This window comes from Mytilus trossulus, chromosome 13 (assembly GCF_036588685.1).
Source record: "Mytilus trossulus isolate FHL-02 chromosome 13, PNRI_Mtr1.1.1.hap1, whole genome shotgun sequence".
Taxonomy (NCBI): Eukaryota; Metazoa; Mollusca; class Bivalvia; order Mytilida; family Mytilidae; genus Mytilus; species Mytilus trossulus.
In genome coordinates this window covers 37,818,873-37,839,519 of record NC_086385.1, presented here as the reverse complement: position 1 = coordinate 37,839,519, position 20,647 = coordinate 37,818,873, and the positions used below count along the sequence as shown (strand labels likewise).

At 31.4% G+C, this 20,647-nt stretch overlaps 1 protein-coding gene across 4 annotated transcripts in view; it reads right to left on the bottom strand.

Annotated features, from left to right (window-relative positions):
• Positions 1-424: 424 nt before the first annotated feature.
• Positions 425-20,647, bottom strand: part of LOC134695472 (retinoic acid receptor beta-like) — a 28,022-nt gene continuing 7,799 nt past the window's right edge. The window contains exons 2-9 of one of the 4 annotated variants that reach the window (XM_063556742.1): positions 17,798-17,935; positions 17,243-17,415; positions 13,132-13,288; positions 7,257-7,465; positions 6,296-6,466; positions 5,301-5,505; positions 3,896-4,054; positions 425-3,102 (exon numbers count right to left, since the gene is read on the bottom strand). In XM_063556742.1, coding sequence (XP_063412812.1) covers positions 3,002-3,102; positions 3,896-4,054; positions 5,301-5,505; positions 6,296-6,466; positions 7,257-7,465; positions 13,132-13,288; positions 17,243-17,415; positions 17,798-17,935 — 1,313 coding nt within the window. In that variant the 3' untranslated portion in view covers positions 425-3,001. The remainder of the gene's footprint in view (positions 3,103-3,895; positions 4,055-5,300; positions 5,506-6,295; positions 6,467-7,256; positions 7,466-13,131; positions 13,289-17,242; positions 17,416-17,797; positions 17,936-20,647) is intronic. The other 3 variants (XM_063556741.1, XM_063556744.1, XM_063556743.1) reach the window with 3 other exon arrangements.

Here is a 20,647-nt window from a genome sequence, read left to right as displayed (position 1 = left end):
ACATTCAAAAACAAATTTGAAAGAAGTACACAGATGCCGTTTCTTTGTTAACGGACATAGATTTGCAAATGACGTCACAATCAAAAACAAATTTGAAAGAAGTAAACAGATATAAGGCCGTTTCTTTGTTAACGGACATAGATTTGCAAATGACGTCACAATCCAAAACAAATTTGAAATAAGTACACAGATGCCATTTCTTTGTTAACGGACATAGATTTGCAAATGACGTCACAATCAAAAACAAATTTGAAAGAAGTTCACAGATATAAGGCCGTTTCTTTGTTAACGGACATAGATTAGCAATTGACATCACGATGGGGCACAGATTTGAGAAACAGACACAGATTTGGGGCCGAACACAAATCTGAGATTTGCATGTATAGAGAGGTAATATAAATAAATTCAATAATATAGGATTATAGTTTATTCCATGAGGTAGTTGTAGACTTAATATATAATATATATACACAACCAACAGACATAAATAAAACTAGCTCATACAATAGAGTATTTAAAACCATCATATATTCTATAAATTCATTCTGGAAAATATAAATGAATGCATTGTAAGAATTTCACAGATTGCCCCAGTATATTAGAGATAACAATATTCTTAAAAGATTCAATGATCAAATGCTATCTTTTTTTCTTTTATGAACTTGCCTTGGATTCAAACTGATCTATATTATTCACAAGTATGTAAAAGTTCTAGAAATTTATTTATCAAGCATACACATTAAATTAATTTTGTGTTCATCTTGCAACAAAAATGTTTTCTTTTTCAAAATGGTGTTATATGTTGTAAATGCAATAAATAAGATTAATAGATATGACTTAAATTGAAGAAAACATTTATCTGAAAGGAAGACTTTCAAAGCATAATTTGAAATACTTAAATAAGCTCTTACAAAGATCCTTAAACAGTTTTCAATGCTATGTGATAATATAAGTAATGTTTTTGTTGTAAGGTAGAGTGTAATAGATACTATCAACATGCAGACTAAACAAGAATGCTCCAAAAATTGTGATTGCGCAAAACAGACAACTGGAAATAAGAAATTTTTGATGTTTTTATTAAACATAAAAATGCAAAATTTTGACATTTTTTCCCTTTTATAGGATGTATTTATCGAAGCTTTAAAGTTAATAATAAATATTTTAAAACTTTTTGTAGTTATTAAACTTTTCACATGCACTGAAATACTAAATAAGTGTGTACACATTTCTTTTCAAAACTAATTGTAGCTATTTTAAAAGGAGGTTCCATTCTGTAATAAAATAAAGTCATAAAAAATACATCCAAACCAAATGTCACCACAAGACAAAAGTCTCAATATCACCAACTAAACTGTCACATTTTAATACTTTTAGTACATAGTTCTTATATCAACAACTCCAACTTTCACATTTAAAACTTTTAGTACATAGTTGACAGCACAAAAAAAATCACACATTAGAGCTAAATAAATTTACTGTAAAGATAGTACTTTGAATTTAAGTAAAAAATATACACATTATAACTAATTTTTCTGAGTGTGTAGATAGTTCCCTGAAATTAAGTAAGAAAAAATTTGCTACGAAACACCACTTTTTGTCAATATTTTCTGTTATTGTTGAAAAAATTAACCACATTTCACATAAGACGTTTTTAAATGTTTGAAAAAAACAGTCTTTAATGGCACATTAGTCAAAAAAACATATCAAAGGGGTACCATACAGATTTTTTTTAACATTTACTATTGAAAAATATACGTTTTAATTGTACATATTTTCATCTTCTTGAAATTGAGTCACAAAATTACAAACATATATCAGATAAAAAGGAAGATTTTGTTGCAGAAAATAGCAGTCATATTCAATAGGAAGCTTAACATTAACTTAACTGTTATAAAAACATTGTGTTGACATAGAATACATTATCTCCCTTTGTTGGTAAAATTCAATCTTAATAAATCAATCAAATAAAACTTGTTCTCTAAATATCATAAATATCACAGATATTCCTTAGATTTGCACATAAAACAATCAATAGACACAAGATTATTAAATACAGTGATTGAACCTGTCTCTTTCTACAAGTACAAATTCTTATTAGACCATTTTTATTTATTTCGTGGGTACCCATTTTTGTGGATTGAGGAATAATATATTTTTGTGGACACATGATTTCATGGTTTAAACATTCTCGATACTGGCCTATAGAAATGGGGATTTCCTTGAACATTTTAATCCATGTTTAACCTTTGTCCACAAAATCATAAAAAAATGAAAGCCAAAAAAAAATGTTTTGAATGGAAAACAAAAATTTTAATTTCACTAAAAGTTCCAGTATTTAATTGTAAATTATTTTTAATATTGTACCTTTTCAATTCTGCAAAAAAAATATAAGTAAAAACAAAAATTCCTAATTTCAAAATCTGAATACAGCAATGTCTGTGATATGAAAAATAAACCTGAGATTTTCATAGATAACTTTTCAAATTACTTATGAGTGAGCACATATTTTGTAAATCTGACAAATAGTTTATTCTTTTTTTTTATCTTTAAAAAAAATCATATATGAATATGGTTCATATTTTACACATGAAAAATCATTTGCATCCAAATGCTATCATACACAGTCAATATGAATGTATAATAATGATTGTAATAGTAATCTGGGATAAATAATCTCTCTGCAACGAGGAAGTAAAAAGCTGGAGATTTTTTCCCTTCCTGAAACAGATTCAAATGTTACGATTCTAATGTCGGGAAGAATCTGTCATTCAAATAATTACGATGACAACAATCGTCAATTCTTCCTAAGTCATCAATTCACAGATGTAAAACATAATCTGTGAACATAATTTTCACTTTGCTCAGATATACCATGAAGTAAACGAAAAATCCATCTCACGATTTTTACCAATATCTGTTACAATAAATCCAACAACTGAAAGATTACCCAGAATTCCTTGGAAGATACGCTCTAACACAAAACAGCAGAATTTTGATTACGTCATGGTATACAAACATTTTCAGTTCTATCTAACATTTCTATTATTAATGGCGGAAGTTCATCAGGCATTTCCAGACGTAAATGTAATACTCTTTCAGCACCTGTAAAAAGAAGACAGAAATATCATATATGGTAAAGATACAAAATCATTCCATTTTTCTTAAAAGGTAAAAAGTATAATCACAAAAATACTGAACTCAGAAAGTCCCTAATCACATTGCAAAATCAAACGGCAAAACACATCAAAAGCGAATGGAAAACTGTCCTATTCCTGAATTGGTACAAGCATTTTCAAATGTAGAAAATGGTGGATTGAACCTGGTTTTATAGCGTGAACTAAACAGATGAAAGTTATTGCCAAGTGGCCATAAGAGGTTTCTGAATACAAATGTACAAAAAAGTATGTCATAATAACTTGATTTCTCTTTAAAATCTTTTATAAATGTTAATTTAAAAACCCTAATCCATTCCTTTTATAATATGTGCCCATTATGCATTAGGAATAATATTGCATGCATCAGAATGTATTCACTTCTCAATTTTATCTTGGCACTTGTCACATTGAGATACATCCAAAAATTTCTAATCATACATTTATTATATCAAATTATCTCCCTTTGTTCTTTGACGTCAAGGATTTTCAAATTGGATTTGAAATGTATACAGGACCTTGGATAACTGATCATGAAGACCTATTTATTTTGGAGGGTACCAATTTTCATAGAATGAAGAAAAATTACAATTTCATATTTTTGATATATATGGTTTTACCAAAGTCTGCTTTAAAAGCCTTTTGAAAATTTATACATCATTAATCATTTTACTTCCAAAACCTATACCCACAAAATAAAAAAAAAAGAGGTAGACAGAAGATCATCTAGAAGTTATACCAACCTTTCACACTTATAGACCTGAGATCAGTTAATTTCATTATCATTTTAGCAAACACATGAGGTGATTCTTTCCGCCGTTGTCGGATATAATGTTTTAATGCTTCTAATATAGGTTCTTGTAAATGTTCTATTTTGAGTGGATCTTCTAAACCTGAGCGATCTGAAATGAAGACAAACAAATGATTATTAAATAAAGATTTTTTTTGTATTAGTTGCTTTTGGCATTTGAACTGGCTTTCGGTAATTGAGTACTCTCAAATTGGTCCTTTTTGTTTATTGTAATTTTTGTAATCTTTGTGTCAATCTGATGAGACACCCCTTTTTCAACTGATTTTCATAGTTTGTTTTTTTGGTGTCCTATTGTCCTAATTCAGGAGCCTGTAATTCAATGGTTTTGATTTGTTGCTGGTAATCATATTTGCTTTTCACTTGTTTTGTTCTTTAATCAGGTCATTTGTCTTTTCGAGGAGTTTAATAGCTTGCTATACAATAAAGGTTTTGTTCAATGTTGAAGGCTGTACATTTTTTACAAATTTAAATTTTGTCAGTTGGTCTCTGGTGGAGAATTGTCTCATTGACAATCATACCACATCTTCTTAATATCTAAATATTTAATTTTAAAATCTAGGTAAAAGGAATTGAAGAAAATTCATATGGTCAACCAATTACCCATAAGGCACTACATTCTTTGACAGCAATTTGACAAGAAAGTAATAAGGTTTAATTTTATCCATTACATTTTCTTAATCAAAGTGCTTGTAAGCACTAAAAGGTAAAAATTGCCTTAATTTATCAGTGAGAAGTAAAATTTTAAAAAAATTGCAAGGTCTATATATAGCATTGGCTGTAGTTGATTCAACTTATTCTTGACAATGGGAGATAACTCCAATTTTTAAAGATGACTTTATAGATGACTTCATTTAGAATTTTAGAAGAAATATTAGACTCCTGCTTTCTTGCAAAAGTAATTTAATTTTCTTGACAGGGGTCACATCGTTTAATGACTTGAATATCTGAGTATATATTTAGGTTTATAAATTTCTGTAAATTTTCAGGGATAGGATGTATAGAATGTTATGATCAATGCACTATGTTTTGTGTATCAAAAAGGTAGCAATAAGGGACAACATCAAAAGTTCAATGTAGGATAAAAAACTTATTTCACATAGTTTTTTTCTCTCTCCTCCCCCCCCCCTCATCTTAACTTAATTTGATAAAAATTGATTTACCAATAAGGATATATGTAAAAATCAATATTTAAGATATACAAAACTTGTAGAATTTTAACCCCCCACCCCTAAACTATTTGATTTAAGTTTTTTATCCTACATCGATCTTTTGATGTCGTCCCTAAGCCTTGGAAGATTAAGATATCTGTACATTCTTTACCCCAGAAATAAACTCACCATTACTAACTAAACACACAGCAGATAGAGCTGCATATTCTAAACTATCCGTTTCCATGGATTTAAGGGAAGATGCAAATGTAAATATAGTGTCAGTGAGCGAACCGAATCCGCCATTACGTAACTGTTGACGATCTAATGTTATTCCATCATTAAAACACAAAACATCCTTGTCAACATCATATCTAGAACTAAGACGTAAAATCTGTAAAAAAGAACAAATAGTTTATAAGTAATATGATCTAATGCTATTCCATCATTACACACGGATGTGTACACTTCATTTTATATGTTCAGTGGACCGTGAAATTGGGGTATATAAACTCTTAATTTGGCATTAAATTAGATAGAACTAGCATAGGGGACATGTGAACTATTTTTCAAGTTGACTGGACTTCAACTTCATCAAAAGCTACCTTGACCAAAAACTTTAAACTGAAGCAGGACAGACAAACAGATGAACAGACGCACAGACCAGAAAACATAATGCCCCTCTACTATCATAGGTGGGGCATAAAAACAAACTATCTTTGTCAACATCATATCAATAACTAAGCCATAACATCCACTAAAGTCAACTATTATTTTATAAGTAATGTCATGTAAAAGAATTAGATACCTAGATGAGACACAGCTATGTGTGGAAGACTGTAATTTGACTAACAATTGCTTACTTTTACAAATTGTGAATTGGATGGAGAGTTCTCATACCACATCTTCTTATATCTACTACTTGATAGTTGTTGGATCATGCCCAACAACAAATATATCATCTATATTTGTCTTTTTGGGATTATCTTATCAAAAGGTCAAACAGTATCAAGCATGTCAATAGATAAATTTATTACACCTCATGTCAAAATACAGGATTTTGATTGGTTAATACAAGGGAAAAGACATTGTCAACCTTAGCTTTGCTACAGACAAATGTTTTCTCAAGGTAACAATCTGCTCTTTCTCCCTCTCAGCTATGTGTTATTTATATAATATTTTACCATGATTTCCAAACATGCTGCCTTAAGTAACGTGATTTGATCTGAGGTAGATAACGTTGCAAAACCTGGTATCCTTTTTGCGAATTCTACGATTTTTATAATTCCTTTTGAAGACAGCTCGGTTACTTTTTCCCATAACATAATCTTTTCTATCTTCCCTTTCTCTTCTCCCTAAAAAATAAATTATCTGTATCATATGATGTTTGAATAAAAGATAACATAGGATTATATATAATTAGCAGGAGCCTATTAAATATTGTTTACAGATACTTGACATCAATCATCAAATACAACATGCATATTCTATATCTAATGGACTTGGGACAGTAGAACATGCTACAGTTAATAACCTACCACAAACAATCAACACTAAAACTTCCCTTTTCACAATCCCAAATTCATCATTTTTATCTGGTGTTAGATGTGGAGTAGTATCTGCTTATCTTTCAGGAGTACCTTTTTTGTTGGCTTTAAGTATTGCTCAATGTTTAGTTTTGAACGCTGTGCTTTGAAAACTTATTTTATGTCGTATTACTTGTTGTCCTTGTCTTTTTGATATTTATTTAACCTGTTCTGGTCTTAAGATAAAGCGATGAGTCCTGGGGTTGAAGTCATAAAACTTTGCTCAGTGCTCGGAGCACAAAAATCATGCTCGAAACATGAAATCCAGCAATTTCATTGGTTGATTTTCGAGTCTGAGTACAAAAATCATGCTCGAAAGTTTTATGACCATGAGGCCAGGTCTTTTCTAATAACAATGTGTCATGGTCTTTTTCAATAATAAGTGTCATGGCCTTTTTCAATAATAAGTGTCATGGCCTCTTTGATTTCAATACATCCATGCTCTTTTTTAACAGCAATAATGTGGTCTACGGTTTTGAAAGTTACAAAATTGGTAAACCTACGCATAATAATTTATGTACAATAATTCTTTTAAAACAAATTTTCAAGTAAAAATTACTTCTTTGTCTTCAGCTTTTTCAGCATCCACACCATTTGTCTTGATTACTGGTACCCTAGACAATGAAGTCTCTGACTGTTTATGGAATGTGTCATTATGGGCATCCAGTATCTCTTGTAACATGAGCTGTTCATCATCCGTCAGCTCTTCAGACTGGGTAAATTCTTCTGGTCGCTTCACTTTCTTTTTATTCCTGTCATTTCTTACAGCTGTTGATAAAAAATATTATTTAAATGACCATATATTAATATCTGTATTCTAAAATAGAAAATTCAATTTTAAAATATTGTGATGCAATGATGTTATCATGGTAATAGTTATTCATTACATGTGTCTTTTGAATACTGTGGATTCATTTATTTTTCTTTAGTATCAATTTTCGTGGATTCAGCAAACATCGCATCTTTATGGACATTACATTTTGTGTTTTTTCCAAAGTCTGCATACAAGCCTGTAGAACAATTTGCATTTCATTGAAAATTATGATTTGTGGTTCACCTTTATCCACAAAATCCACCAAAATTGATATCCCACCAATAATAATGAATCCACAGTACTGTTGTTTGTCTTTTTGTTGTTTTCTTTCTGTTTTGCTAAATGTGGCTATATCAGTTTATTTTCGGCTAAAGAGTTTAACCACAGAGGTGCCATTCATGCTATAAAGCAGCTTTAAGTACCAAGTCAGGAGCTTGTAATTCATTTGTTTATGTTGGTTGTTGTCTGTTAAATCTGTTCATCAATTATTGTTTTGTCATGACTAAACTGTAAAACATGCAGCTTTTTTTGTTTGGAATATTTTACATTGTATATGTCATGTTGATGTCCTTAATAGCCACCTTTACAGCATGGGTTTTGCTTGTTGTCGAAAGAATGTACAGCTAATTAATCAGGTGGAAAGGAGACTCATTGGCAATCATGCCACATCTCCTTTTCTAATACTATGTAGCCATTAACTCTTTGTGTATTGCATTGAATTTTTTTTTCGAAATACAAAGGATGTTCTACCCCATGAAACAATTATCTTAGCTGTATTCAGAAAAGCTTTAGGAGTTTTAGGTCAACAATGCTCTTCATTTTTTAATTTATTTGGCATTTTTACCTTTTTTGATTTGAGCATCACTGATGAGTCTTTTGTAGAAGAAAAGCAGGTCTGGCTTTCAAATTTTTAATCCTGGTATCAATAGTGAGTTTATTTACATATTATAGATTACAGATTTTTGCTAGTTGTTGAAGCCTGTATGGTGTCTCCTGAGAAAAGGAGTCTCACATCTTATATTACGGTATGTAGAAATAAACTTATTCCGGTATTGCATGGGTGTAACACCCTCATTGTAACCTTGACCTTTTTTACCATGTTTCTATCAGCTGTTAGTAAATGGCAATCACAAGATGTTAATTGTTGACACACACAATAAATACTAAATTAGCACATTAGGATATCTTTGTAAAGGTGACAATATCAGTGCTTTTAAACACAGGTTTACTTCAGAATATATGGAGGATAGTATTTGGCTTTTTTCAATATACATGTAACATCCATATAAAACCTTAAACACCAAAACCATCCGAACAGCTCTGTTAATATCTAAGGATAATATTTGTTGAGGATTGATACGGTGAAATATTGAAAAAGCCATGTCATATATATATACAATTTGTATATCATATATGTACCAAGAATGTCCATAGTACATGGATACAAAACTCACGCTATAATATTCATGTTCATGATCAGTGGACAGTGAAATTGGGGTCAAAACTAGTTCAATGTAGTTGAAATAGGAATCATCATATCATAGGGTACATGTGTACTAAGTTTAAAGTTGATTTGATTTCAACTTCCTCAAAATCTACCTTGACCGAAAACTTGAACTTGAAGGGACAGAAGATTGAAAGAAGGAAAAAGAAAGACGAACTAACGCACAGACCTAAAACATATTGTACTTGGTGGGTGATAAAAAATGTTTTTAACATAACATGATGTAACAAAGATTAGGGATTTTATATCATATAGCTTGATACGACCGCAGAGGTCGAAATAAAATCTAAATACATGTTAGATTCAGCATATCAAACAACCCCAAGAATTCAATTTTTGATAAAATCAAATAAAGTTCAATTTTGGACTCTTAAGAACTCAATGTGGACCAATATGATAAAGGGGCCCAAATACATGTATCAAAAATCTAAATACATGGTTAGATTCAGCAAATCAAAGAAATCCTTATATATATATATTCAATTTTTGTTGAAATCAAACCTAGTTTAATTTTGGACCCTGATTTGGACCAACTTGAAAACTGGGCCCATAATAAAAAATCTAAGTACATGTACATAGACCTATTCTTTGTCTTCAATCTGTCGATACCTGTAACTTGGCATTGCACAAGGTCATGTTTTTCTCTAGCTGTTTATGATGTTTTACACTAAATCCATTGGAATTTGGATGTTGGATGTGTACAGATTGATTGTTACTGTTAGTCTTAGATGCATGATTTTTTTATTAGTTGTTTGTGGCTTTGAACTAGCTGTCAGATAACTGTGAGTACTCTCAGATCTGTTCATTGTGTCTTTTTGTGTCGGGATGTACAAGTACCCAGCCATGTCCACTTGTATTTTTGTCCATCTGAAGAGTTTAGCCTTTTTCAACAGATTTTTATAGCTTGTTCTTATGTTTTACTGTTATACCACTGTCCCAGGTTAGGGGTAGGGTTGAAATCCCACTAACATGTTTAACCCTACCACATTATCTATGTATGTGCCTGTCCCAAGTCAGAAGCCTGTAGTTCAGTTGTTGTCTTTTGTTCATGTGTTACATATTTGTTTTTCGTTCATTTTTTTATATAAATAAGGCCGTTAGTTTTCTCGATTGAATTGTTTTACATTGTCTTATTGGAGCCTTTTATAGCTGACTATGCAAAATGGGCTTTGCTCATTGTTGAAGGCTCTACGGTGACCTATAGTTGTTAATGTCTGTGTCATTTTTGTCTCTTGTGGACAGTTGTCTCATTGGCAATCATACCACATGTTCTTTGTTATACATGTTTAAATTTAGCATATATATCAAAGAACCCCAAGAATTCAATTTTTGTTAAAAATCAAACTAAGTTTAATTTGGACCCTTTAGACAGGTCTTAATGTAGACCAATTTAAAAACAGGACAAATTTTAAGAAGCTAAATACCCAGTTAAATTTGGCATATCAAAAGCCCCAATAATTTAATTTTTGATATTCATTCAAACAAAGTTTTATTTAGGACCCTTATTCCTAAACTGTTGGGACCAAAAATCCCAAAATCAATCCCAACCTTCCTTTTGGGGTCATAAATCTTGTGTTGAAATTTCATAGATTTCTATTACCTATTATAAAAGTTATTGTGCAAAAACAAAGAAAAATGCTTATTTGTGCCCCTTATTCCCAAACTGTTGATAAGAAAAACCTCAAAATCAATCCCAACTTTCATTCAGTGGTTCCTTGTCTTCGGAAGACGCTGACGACGACGTGATACCAATATACAACCAAATTTTTGCAGTCGTATAAACAGGGTTAATACAGGGTGCGATATTGAAAAAGTCATATCATATAATTGTATCTTAGGATGAATTTTTTCACAGGAAATAATGTTATATAGGGATTAACATTAATTAGGTGACGTCATACAGATAAGAGGTTGGATAATGCATTTGAAACCATGCCTGTTGACAGGGTTTCCCCTGGGTAAATAATTTTTTTCGCCACCTCTTTAGCCAAAACAATATATTTTTCGCCACTTCATTATTTTTTTCGCAAAATACTGTAAACCAACTTATTTTCGCGAGTTTCGCGAGTAGAAAAATAACGCGAATATAAATCGTCGCGAATATGTCAATCTTTCATCTTTCCTTAATAAACTTCTCATCAAGGAAATCAGATAATCGCGAAATTAAATAGCCGCGAATTGGTCAAGAAATGGTAAAACGCGAAATAAAGTATCCGCAAAAATAAGTTGGTTTACAGTATATTTTTCTAATAAAATTTTATTCCCCCCCCCCTTTCCGCTAAACAAGAAGCGATTTTTACAACAAAACGAAGAATCTTATCACATGGAATTGATCCCTCGTGTAAGGTGTAGTCATTACATTGAAGGGTTACTCTCATGACAACCACTTGAATATATTTCTTCATAATGACAGTATTCTTTTCTAGACCATCGTAAATAAGTAAAACGATATGCTTGAAACACGTGTGTTACTGAAACGACTTTGAAGTACTCACTCAATGATCTATATGAAAGTTAAATGATAAAAGTTTTAAATCAGCGACCTTTCTAGCTTTTGAACATTTTTCATCATAACAACAATTTTCTTTTCAAAAGAAGGAGAGGAAGCGTAAACTTTGCTTCAAACACGTGCGTCGCAAAGCGATAAATAAATCCCTTTTATGACATGCGAAAGAAGCCATTTAACCATATCATACAATCAACACCTTTATTAATTAGTCCTTTGATGTCGATAGCTATAAATGCAATCAGCTGATTATTGATTTTCTGTCAAATCTTAACGAGTTCAAGGTGAATTCCGAGTATTGTCTGATCGGTAAACATGGTAAAGTCAGAGAAACCCGAAAAAGGTAAATAAACAAAATGTCTGAAAATACATCGTCATTTATATTTCTTTCGCCAAATTCTTTTGCCAATGACGAATTTTAATCGCCACAATTATTATTTTTTCGCAAATTGAGAAAATGGCGACTGCCAGCGGAAACCCTGCCTGTTGATATTATCATAGACGACTGTAGAAGCCCCTACTTTGATCTATAGTTGTCTCATTGGCACTCATACCACATCTTCTTATATCTATTTTAAAAAAGCTTGTTATTTTGAAACATAGTAGCGATCATCCTCAAACAGATTTCACTTAAAAAAAAATGACCTCACTTATCTATAATGATTCATTATTTGAACTGTGTATATATCTTGATACAGAAAGAGATTCCCCACAGCCAAACATCATAAGTCAATGAACTATAAGATTTACCAATGCTATAGTACAACTGCATACCATATATATATATACCGGTATACATATCATTGACTTATCATTAGTGGTTCACCTTTAATTGGCCTTATCACAAACTCATCTGAACTATGATAAATGAGTTGGACAGCTATAGACTTTGTAAGATGTAACACCACTAAAAAGAGACCAGTCAAAAACGTACATATATATACACGTTAATAAAATTTAGCAATAAAGATATTGTGGTCATATCTGAAATTTTTCCTTTGTTACCCTTTTAGATAAAATAGATAAAAATTAGAATTTTTTTGTATCCTCATTCTCTGAGTGGACTTAGTGCGCTTTCCATCATGAAACTTTACTCAGTGCTTCATGTACAAATTGTGCTTGAAACACCAAATCTTGTTTTTTGATTGGTCGAATTTTAAATATGAGTCTGATTATAATGATGTTTATAACTGCACGGCCAGGACTACAGAAACTATAAGCAGGGAGGTTTCAGCTTCCCAGAAATTTGACAGCCGATCTACTACTTTGTTAAATTTAGAATTTCAGCTTGTTAGATGCTAAATATTATTTACACCATTTAAAATGTGTAAACTTAAGAATTTGGATGGGCTATCAATAAATTTATTAGTAGTCCAGATCACTTTAAAGGGCAATGGGCTGATGTATCTCTGCTTTTTTTCATTCCTATATAAGTAGTCAAGGACATGTTAAAGATGGATGGGCTATTGTGCCCATGCTAATTTTCATTCCTATATGAGTGGTCCACGACAAGTTCAAGAGGCAAGTGTTTTCTTATTGTAAACCTGTGAGTAAATAAAACTGGCACCTGTCACCTGTACAAACCCCTTTCTACCTGTGTATCAATTCACCTCGTTCTTCCATACCTTCTTTCGACATCCCTGTGGCAAAACATTTTTGTAGTCGACAATACTGGCACCTATTTCTTGTCACTTTATTAATTACACAGTTTTTGTCTTTATGGCAGGTATATTGCATATTTTTCTGAACACTTCTTCTAAAAAAGCCCTAAAAATATATAAAGATAGTTGATCATGTTATGGAGTATTTTAATGCTTCAAAAATTAAAAAAGCCAAACATCTTCATGTTGAAGTATTCAAAATAGCCTTAAACAAGAATGTGTTCTTAGTACACTGATGCCCCAGTCGCACTATCATTTCAAATATTTAAAATAAATCTTAAACAAGAATATGTTCATAGTACATGAATGCCCTGTTTGCATTATAATTGTCCATGTTCAGTCATATCAGTGGACCCTGAAAAGGGGACAAACTCTAACTTGGCATAAAAATTAGAAAGGTCATATCACAGAGAAACATTTGTTCTAAGTTTTAAGTTGATTGGACTTCAACTTCATCAGAAACTACGTTGACCAAAAACTTAGAGCAGAATTGACAGACAGATGAAGGGAAAAACAAAACTAAAAACATAATGCAAATAAAAGGGACATAAAAAAACCCATACAACAAAAAAGAACTAACAGATATCAATCTTTGGCCCGTTTTTTAAATTTGTAGCACCTTATAGATTTATAACAAGGACATATGAATATTGTCAATCTTCAAAGTTCTCAGGAACAAAACTATAAAAGGGAAGATGCTTACTGACAATGCATGTATTGTTACAGAACTGCATACCAAATATAGAAATATTATAAAATGACTAAACCAGAAAGCTAAAGGTGTAAACAATATGAATCCACGCCTGAAAACACGCATTCAGTGTTAATTGTTCCAGGTTACTAAAGGACTGGTGATAACGAACAGCTAATTTATATATTGTTATACAATGTTTTAAGGGCCTTAATGTCATGTAAATTAAAAATTCCCATTGCCAGTACATGTACTCAAATGTTAAAGGCCTAAATGTCATGTAAATTAAAAAAAAAAAAACCAAGTACATGTACTCAATCTGGATCAAATCAAAGATTTCTTTAAAAAAAAGTCATTTATTTTCATTGTTACAAATTTTCGTGGATTGGGTAAATCTTGCATTTTTGTTGAAGTTTAATTTCCTGGTTTCGCAAAAATGTATGCATCCAACACATGGGAATATTTGTAAGTCCTTAAACATTCAAATTCATGGCACAGGTATCCAAAAAAATGCATGAATCATCATAAGACTATATAGCTAATATGAAGCCACAGTATATATCTTGTAACTTTTGTCAGTGTTTGATAAAAAATAATTGTTTCAGTGAAAGATTTTTATTAACAAGCCTCAACCTTCTGAACTATTAAATCTGTACATATTTACAACATATATGTACACATATCTAGAAATTATATCCCTGGTAACACGTGCACCTAGGCTAGTTGACTAGATGGTGAAAAATATTGAAAATTCACAAGAAAAATAAGAGTTTATACACTGATAAATAAATAAAAAGATAAAATTGAGAATGCAATACTTGTGTAGTTGGATGGCTATCTCTTAAATTTTAAATGATATTTTCGACTAAACAAGTCATTATCAAGTTACAGGAAAGTATTAACAAAATGGTTTTTAAATTTGCACATACCTGGTACATGCATGACATGTCATCACCTGGCCTACTGACCATTATGTAAAATTCAATCAAATGAAAACCATTGATAAATTAAACAAATCTCAGGTCACAAAACGTGTGACCAATTGTGGTCAATTTCCCAGAAAATATGAGACCATGTAAAACATGTAATAATATATACGGCTATTGAAACATGTTTATTTATTCTAGTTATGGTAAATATTTGGTCATTGAACTGATCATCAATGGCCTTGTGCCTTGTGTCTACCATGTCTACAAGAAAGAACCCTTTGGGCAGTTCATGTATTTCATTATGGCTGCTTTTTTTTGGCATTTTGTAGGGATCTCACAAGATGAAATATTACAAGTTCTATGAGTAGGACATAGAGTTTCCTCAGAACCTTAATCTACCCCTTCTTTGAAAATAAAAGAGAAGACAAAAAGAGTGTTCAGCCTCCTGCTGAAAAAAGAATTGGTAGGTTGCAAAACCTTTTTTAATTATTTTTTTTTCAATTGTTTGAGCAGCAATTCCAAATAGAGCCTTATTCAGTTCAAAAATTGAATCAAACATTGAATTTACCTACAATGTATATATTTCATGTCAGCACTCAGCCGTTTTTTATTTTATTTTTGTCAGTCAAATATGCTTTTATTTAGTTTTACACAATACTTGTTGACGATTTTCAGCATTTGGCTAGCAGTCGAAACCAAAAAAACAACACAAAGCTGTAAGGAATAGAACCAGAAAAATTATTATCTGTCCAATTTTCAGCAAAAAACCAATAGGGTCGGCTCTAAAAAATTATGATGGTTCTAGATCTTGGTACCTTAATGACACATGTGTTTTTCCCCTAACTATTGATGCGTTATTTTCATCAATCCTCTAATACATGTGTATATCAAAACATTTTACTGTGTAGTATCTAAATCTGATTAATTGTGTTTCACATCAATTTGAAAACTCCCAGCTATATGAAACATGTAACAGCCAGTTTTTGTTGTCAAGGAAGCTGGAGTCCTGCAAAGAGCCACTGACCTTTTCTAACTCATTCAATTAAGGTGGTACCCAACACTTTCACTAAAATAAATTTGGCTCGTTTAATTTTCATAAAATTTTGACAAAGTATTTACTTTAACCCTTTAACAAAAAGATAAAAATTTCAAAGTTTTTGAACCAACCGTTTTGTCAGAAATATTACACTGTATATAGTAGTTCGACAAACACCAATTTGATCATTGAGAAGCTTATTATTCCCTTTACAACACAATGTAATTAAAACGTTTAGCTGATTTTACAGAGTTATCTCCCTGTAGGTTTAGGTACCACCTTAAGAACAGAATCAGTATTGAATGTTGACATGGCCATTGTAATTGCATTTTTAGTAAGAGACCTAAACTCCAAGAATGAAAGTGAAATTGGCTCTGGGAAATTTCCCCTACATAAGTTCCATAGGTCAAATCAGGTATATGTAAAAACTTGGAAAACTAGACTTTTATGAACTCCAATGGCTCCAGGATACCTAGTCATATGGTTCAAGGGATGTCACATCTTTTCTATAGAGTCTATAAGATATTTGTGTAAACACAACAGGTTAATAACCCCTATACATGCTATAACAGCCACAAGCACGTCATAAATTAAACAGTGGTATCAATATGTATGTGTATATACATGTGTGAATATAAACTAGTGTACAGGTATTTTTGTAGGATGAAAAGTGATGGGTCTCTCCATACAACTCATGACAGTTTTTAGTTGAGGAGAAATGACAAGAACATTCAGAAATTGTTAGTGTTTTTATCAATGAAATAATTGCTAATTGAGATAGTTGTAAAAATAATACGTCTCATTTGAAAATTTGAAAGCATTGTTTGTATACAGGATTTTTTGAAATTACAATTATTGATCTTGCATGTGTGTCCATTTTCAAACAATCGCTATAATAAGGGCACAAAAACATTTCAAATTTACAGCAGCATGGATTCATTTATTCTAGTGCATGGAAATCTTTTATTTTCTTTGATAATTGATTCCATGGTTTTAGCAGTCTACAAACCTTTTGAACATGTGAGGTTAACCTGCTTGAACATTTCTACATCATACATGCATGTGTACCCATGAATTGCACAAAAATTGGTATTCCACGTACAATCAATATGGTATTTGGATTGAATAAGTCATTTTTTTATAAGTTCGCTGTACAAATGAGCAATTAATATTCATACGTAATAGTAAAACTGCTATAAAGGTCACCTGGTGTTTTTTTAGAGAAAATCTGTTTTTTCAAGTCACTCTATGTTTTGCCTGTTATCAGTTTTCTGTTTGTGCTATACTTTTTAACTTTAAACCTTAATGCATAGGTCAAAATTCTGAAAAAAGTGTGTACGGCCAGTTTTCTTTTGTCTCCTATCAAATTTATACAAATATTCTGTACATTGTATGTATACCCACCTTGCATCCTTCACAGGAACTAACTCCATAATGATAGCCTGATGACTTATCACAGCATACCACACATGGCTTGTAGATTCTAGGTGGGGGTGGGGGTGAGGGGGACATGCTTGGGTCGGACATGGTCGCTGGACTCTGCATCTCATACATTCCCTGAGAGTCAAACATTGGACCTGAAATTAGACTTCACATTGAGACAACACCACATTTATTTATGCATTGTCCTTTGTAAATTTTAAATATAAAAGCTGTGGAAGCAGGAAACTTTAGCATTTTTCTTCAAATTACACAATTCATGCATGCAAATGCCAAAAATAATTATACATATATATATATACCGCACTTTTCAATTGTAACCAATTTGGTACACATATTTTTTTTAAATCTATTTGATTAAATTTGAGATCAAATTTGAATTTAACAAATGATCCTAACTTCATTTTAACCAGCATTGGCCATAGGGCTTCTGGTTCATATTGAAAACTGACCACTGAATCTATACCATATGAATGTTCTTGAATACATATTATGTTTTCTAGTGTTTTTGGTACTCACTTTTGAGTTGCTGGTTGCTAGGCAACATATAACCAGACTTTTGAGCAAATAAATAATGTTCATAAGCTGAGTGAGATCCGACATAGCTGCCATTCTGAGGTTCTAAGCTGTACGGTGAGTGATCTGCATTGATGGGTGCTGAAATTGAAAAGTATAAAAGTTCAATATAAACTAAGGTTATGATGTAGTATGGCTGCCAGTGAAACAACTATTCAAGAGACTCCAATTCACATACACCAAGTTTTTACACAGAGTTGGGAGTATGAGATTTCATCCTCTCTGTGTGTACAGTAGATGTCAACATCTACATGTATAGGTCACCATATAAACTTCAACAATAAGATAAATCCATAAAATATACCAATCCACAAAAGAGATCTACATGTAGACCTGAAAAAATTTTAACGACTCAAATGATATCTTTACTAGGGAAATCACATCATGCACGTTTAATTAATTTTCATTCATGTTTTTTAAATCAGTGTCATTTCTAAATAAAGTTACCATATAATTTATGAATAGATAATTATCATATATACTTGTTATGTACCTGTATGTATTAATGTTTTTATTATTTGTATCATTCAAGGTTAAAAAATTGAGGGCAAATTCTTTAGGTCAATGATCTGAACACCCAATTAACCACCGTAAATATAAACTGCACTGTACCAATACAAATTCATACTTTTGTTGTTGCATGGTTGACAAAAGATGAAGAATTAATCAATATATAAATACCATTATTTGGTTATAAAGTTTCAAAAATAGTTAAATTATTCAAGCATTTAAAAAAAGTTATTTTAATATCATTGATAAATGTCTGGTAAATATTATCTTGACGATATTAATAGTGTAGAAAGGTCATGTGTAATATTACTATGGGGTCATAAAAATATATGTGGAAATTAACATACATTTTGTACTCAACTTAATGTACATGTCGAGTGTACCAACTTTATAGTGTACTTCGTGGTTATAATTTTACCACAAATAAAAATGTTCGAAGTAGATTTTTCAGCAGTTTTTTATGCAAAATTTCACAAAATTATATTTCAAAAAAAATATCTGAAAAATTCTATCTATTAATATATGGCTATAGCATCTTTTGAAAATATTTTAAAAATTTGTTCCATTATACATGTAGTCTATATATATATTTATTTATTCATTATTCATAGCTTCCCTCAGGAGAGCTCTTGGAATACATGTACATGAAGGTGAACACTTCCTACAGATCAGGATTAATTGAGATGTGTCCCTACATGAACTTAACAACCTTAAACATAGTTTTGGGAGTATACTAATGACAATTCCAAGTCTTTTGAGAAAGCCACCAATTTTCTTGGTAAAATAGACAAACCAAATAGATATTTGCAGCTTGATCTCGTGATTAAAGTTTGAGTTTACTTTGTCCTTACAATGTCTCCAAAGTGGCCTTTCTAGTTTAAACTCCTGTTTTTATACCAGATATTGCTTAGAACTCTCTGTGCTGCCTTTTAAGACAATGTGTATAATACCTCAACTGATTGAAGGAAATTAATGACTGGTTTCGTAAAGTCTGCATCAGTTCCAACTTTATAGTCAAAATGGACAAGAAGAGACTACAGAGCAAAAAGGAGATTAAAATAATTGACAACTAAAAAAGTTGGAAAAGGAGGGTCATTTTAACTTTTAGGTTTCTCTTACAAGTTGCAGCATGAAATGTTAGAATCAATAGTCACCACTCAATATGTTTGTACTGGTAATTCCCCTTAAATCCAAAGGACCCCACAAGAGCTGCGAGAATACAGGGAATCACCAATGAGATTAATGTAGATATGTTACTATCGTATTTACAACAATATTTACAAGGACAATCCCAACCTCTAAGGTAGTACTAGGACACAAGGAAGACTGTTATTAAGTTACAGGTTGAAGTACTCAGAGAGAAAAACTGTGACACTCAACAGGATCTTCAGGTCAAAGCAAATGCAACCATGGACCTCAGCACTGTAGCCATTGTTCTTAATCACTAGACCAAGAACCCACACTTCCTCATCATACATGTAGCTTATTATGGTAAATGCTAAAAATGTTCCAATATTTCTTACAACAATTTTGAGATAAAAACGGCTTATACCTCAATTTGTGTGTTTAATTTTTTCTGAAATGGTGAATAATACTTGAATTAAAGTATAATCTGGGAACAGTATATCTAATGGGAAGTGAATCTGATAGGCCCTTCAGTATAAAATTGATGAAATCTCGTACTCCCCAAGACTTCTGAGATTTATAGATTTTGGTAGCGTCTGACTGAAAAAATATTGGAACTGCTCAATAAATTAACCACATAACTTTAAGCATAAATAAATACAAGTTTTATCATAAAGCAAATATATTTTGTCATATAAAATTACAAAAATAAGTTTGATTTATTTAATGTAAAGTGATTTATAATTGTTTGGAAATTTGAGAATCATCGCGGCGATTCATCGCAGCAATCACCGCCATTTTTTTATTATCCTTTTTACATTCTGTATCATTATGTGATGAAATGAATGCAATTTTAACAAATTTGAAGTGACAGAATACAAGATGTATACTCTTGCACCACTATAAAACTAGTTTGAATAACATTTTATTGATATTATCAGAAATTATAGAATAATAGCAAGTCAGTATTTACACATGTCCGGTTCCGTATTAAATCTTTAATACCTATGACCCAACGATAAAATCGACTACAATTAGTTGGTGTCCAGTCCTGTTAATATATACGTTCCTGGTATAATCCACTAATTAATAAACGTATTTACACTTTTGGTATTTAGCTGTATCTTGCCTCCAAATGACCTTACATCACCTCCAAAT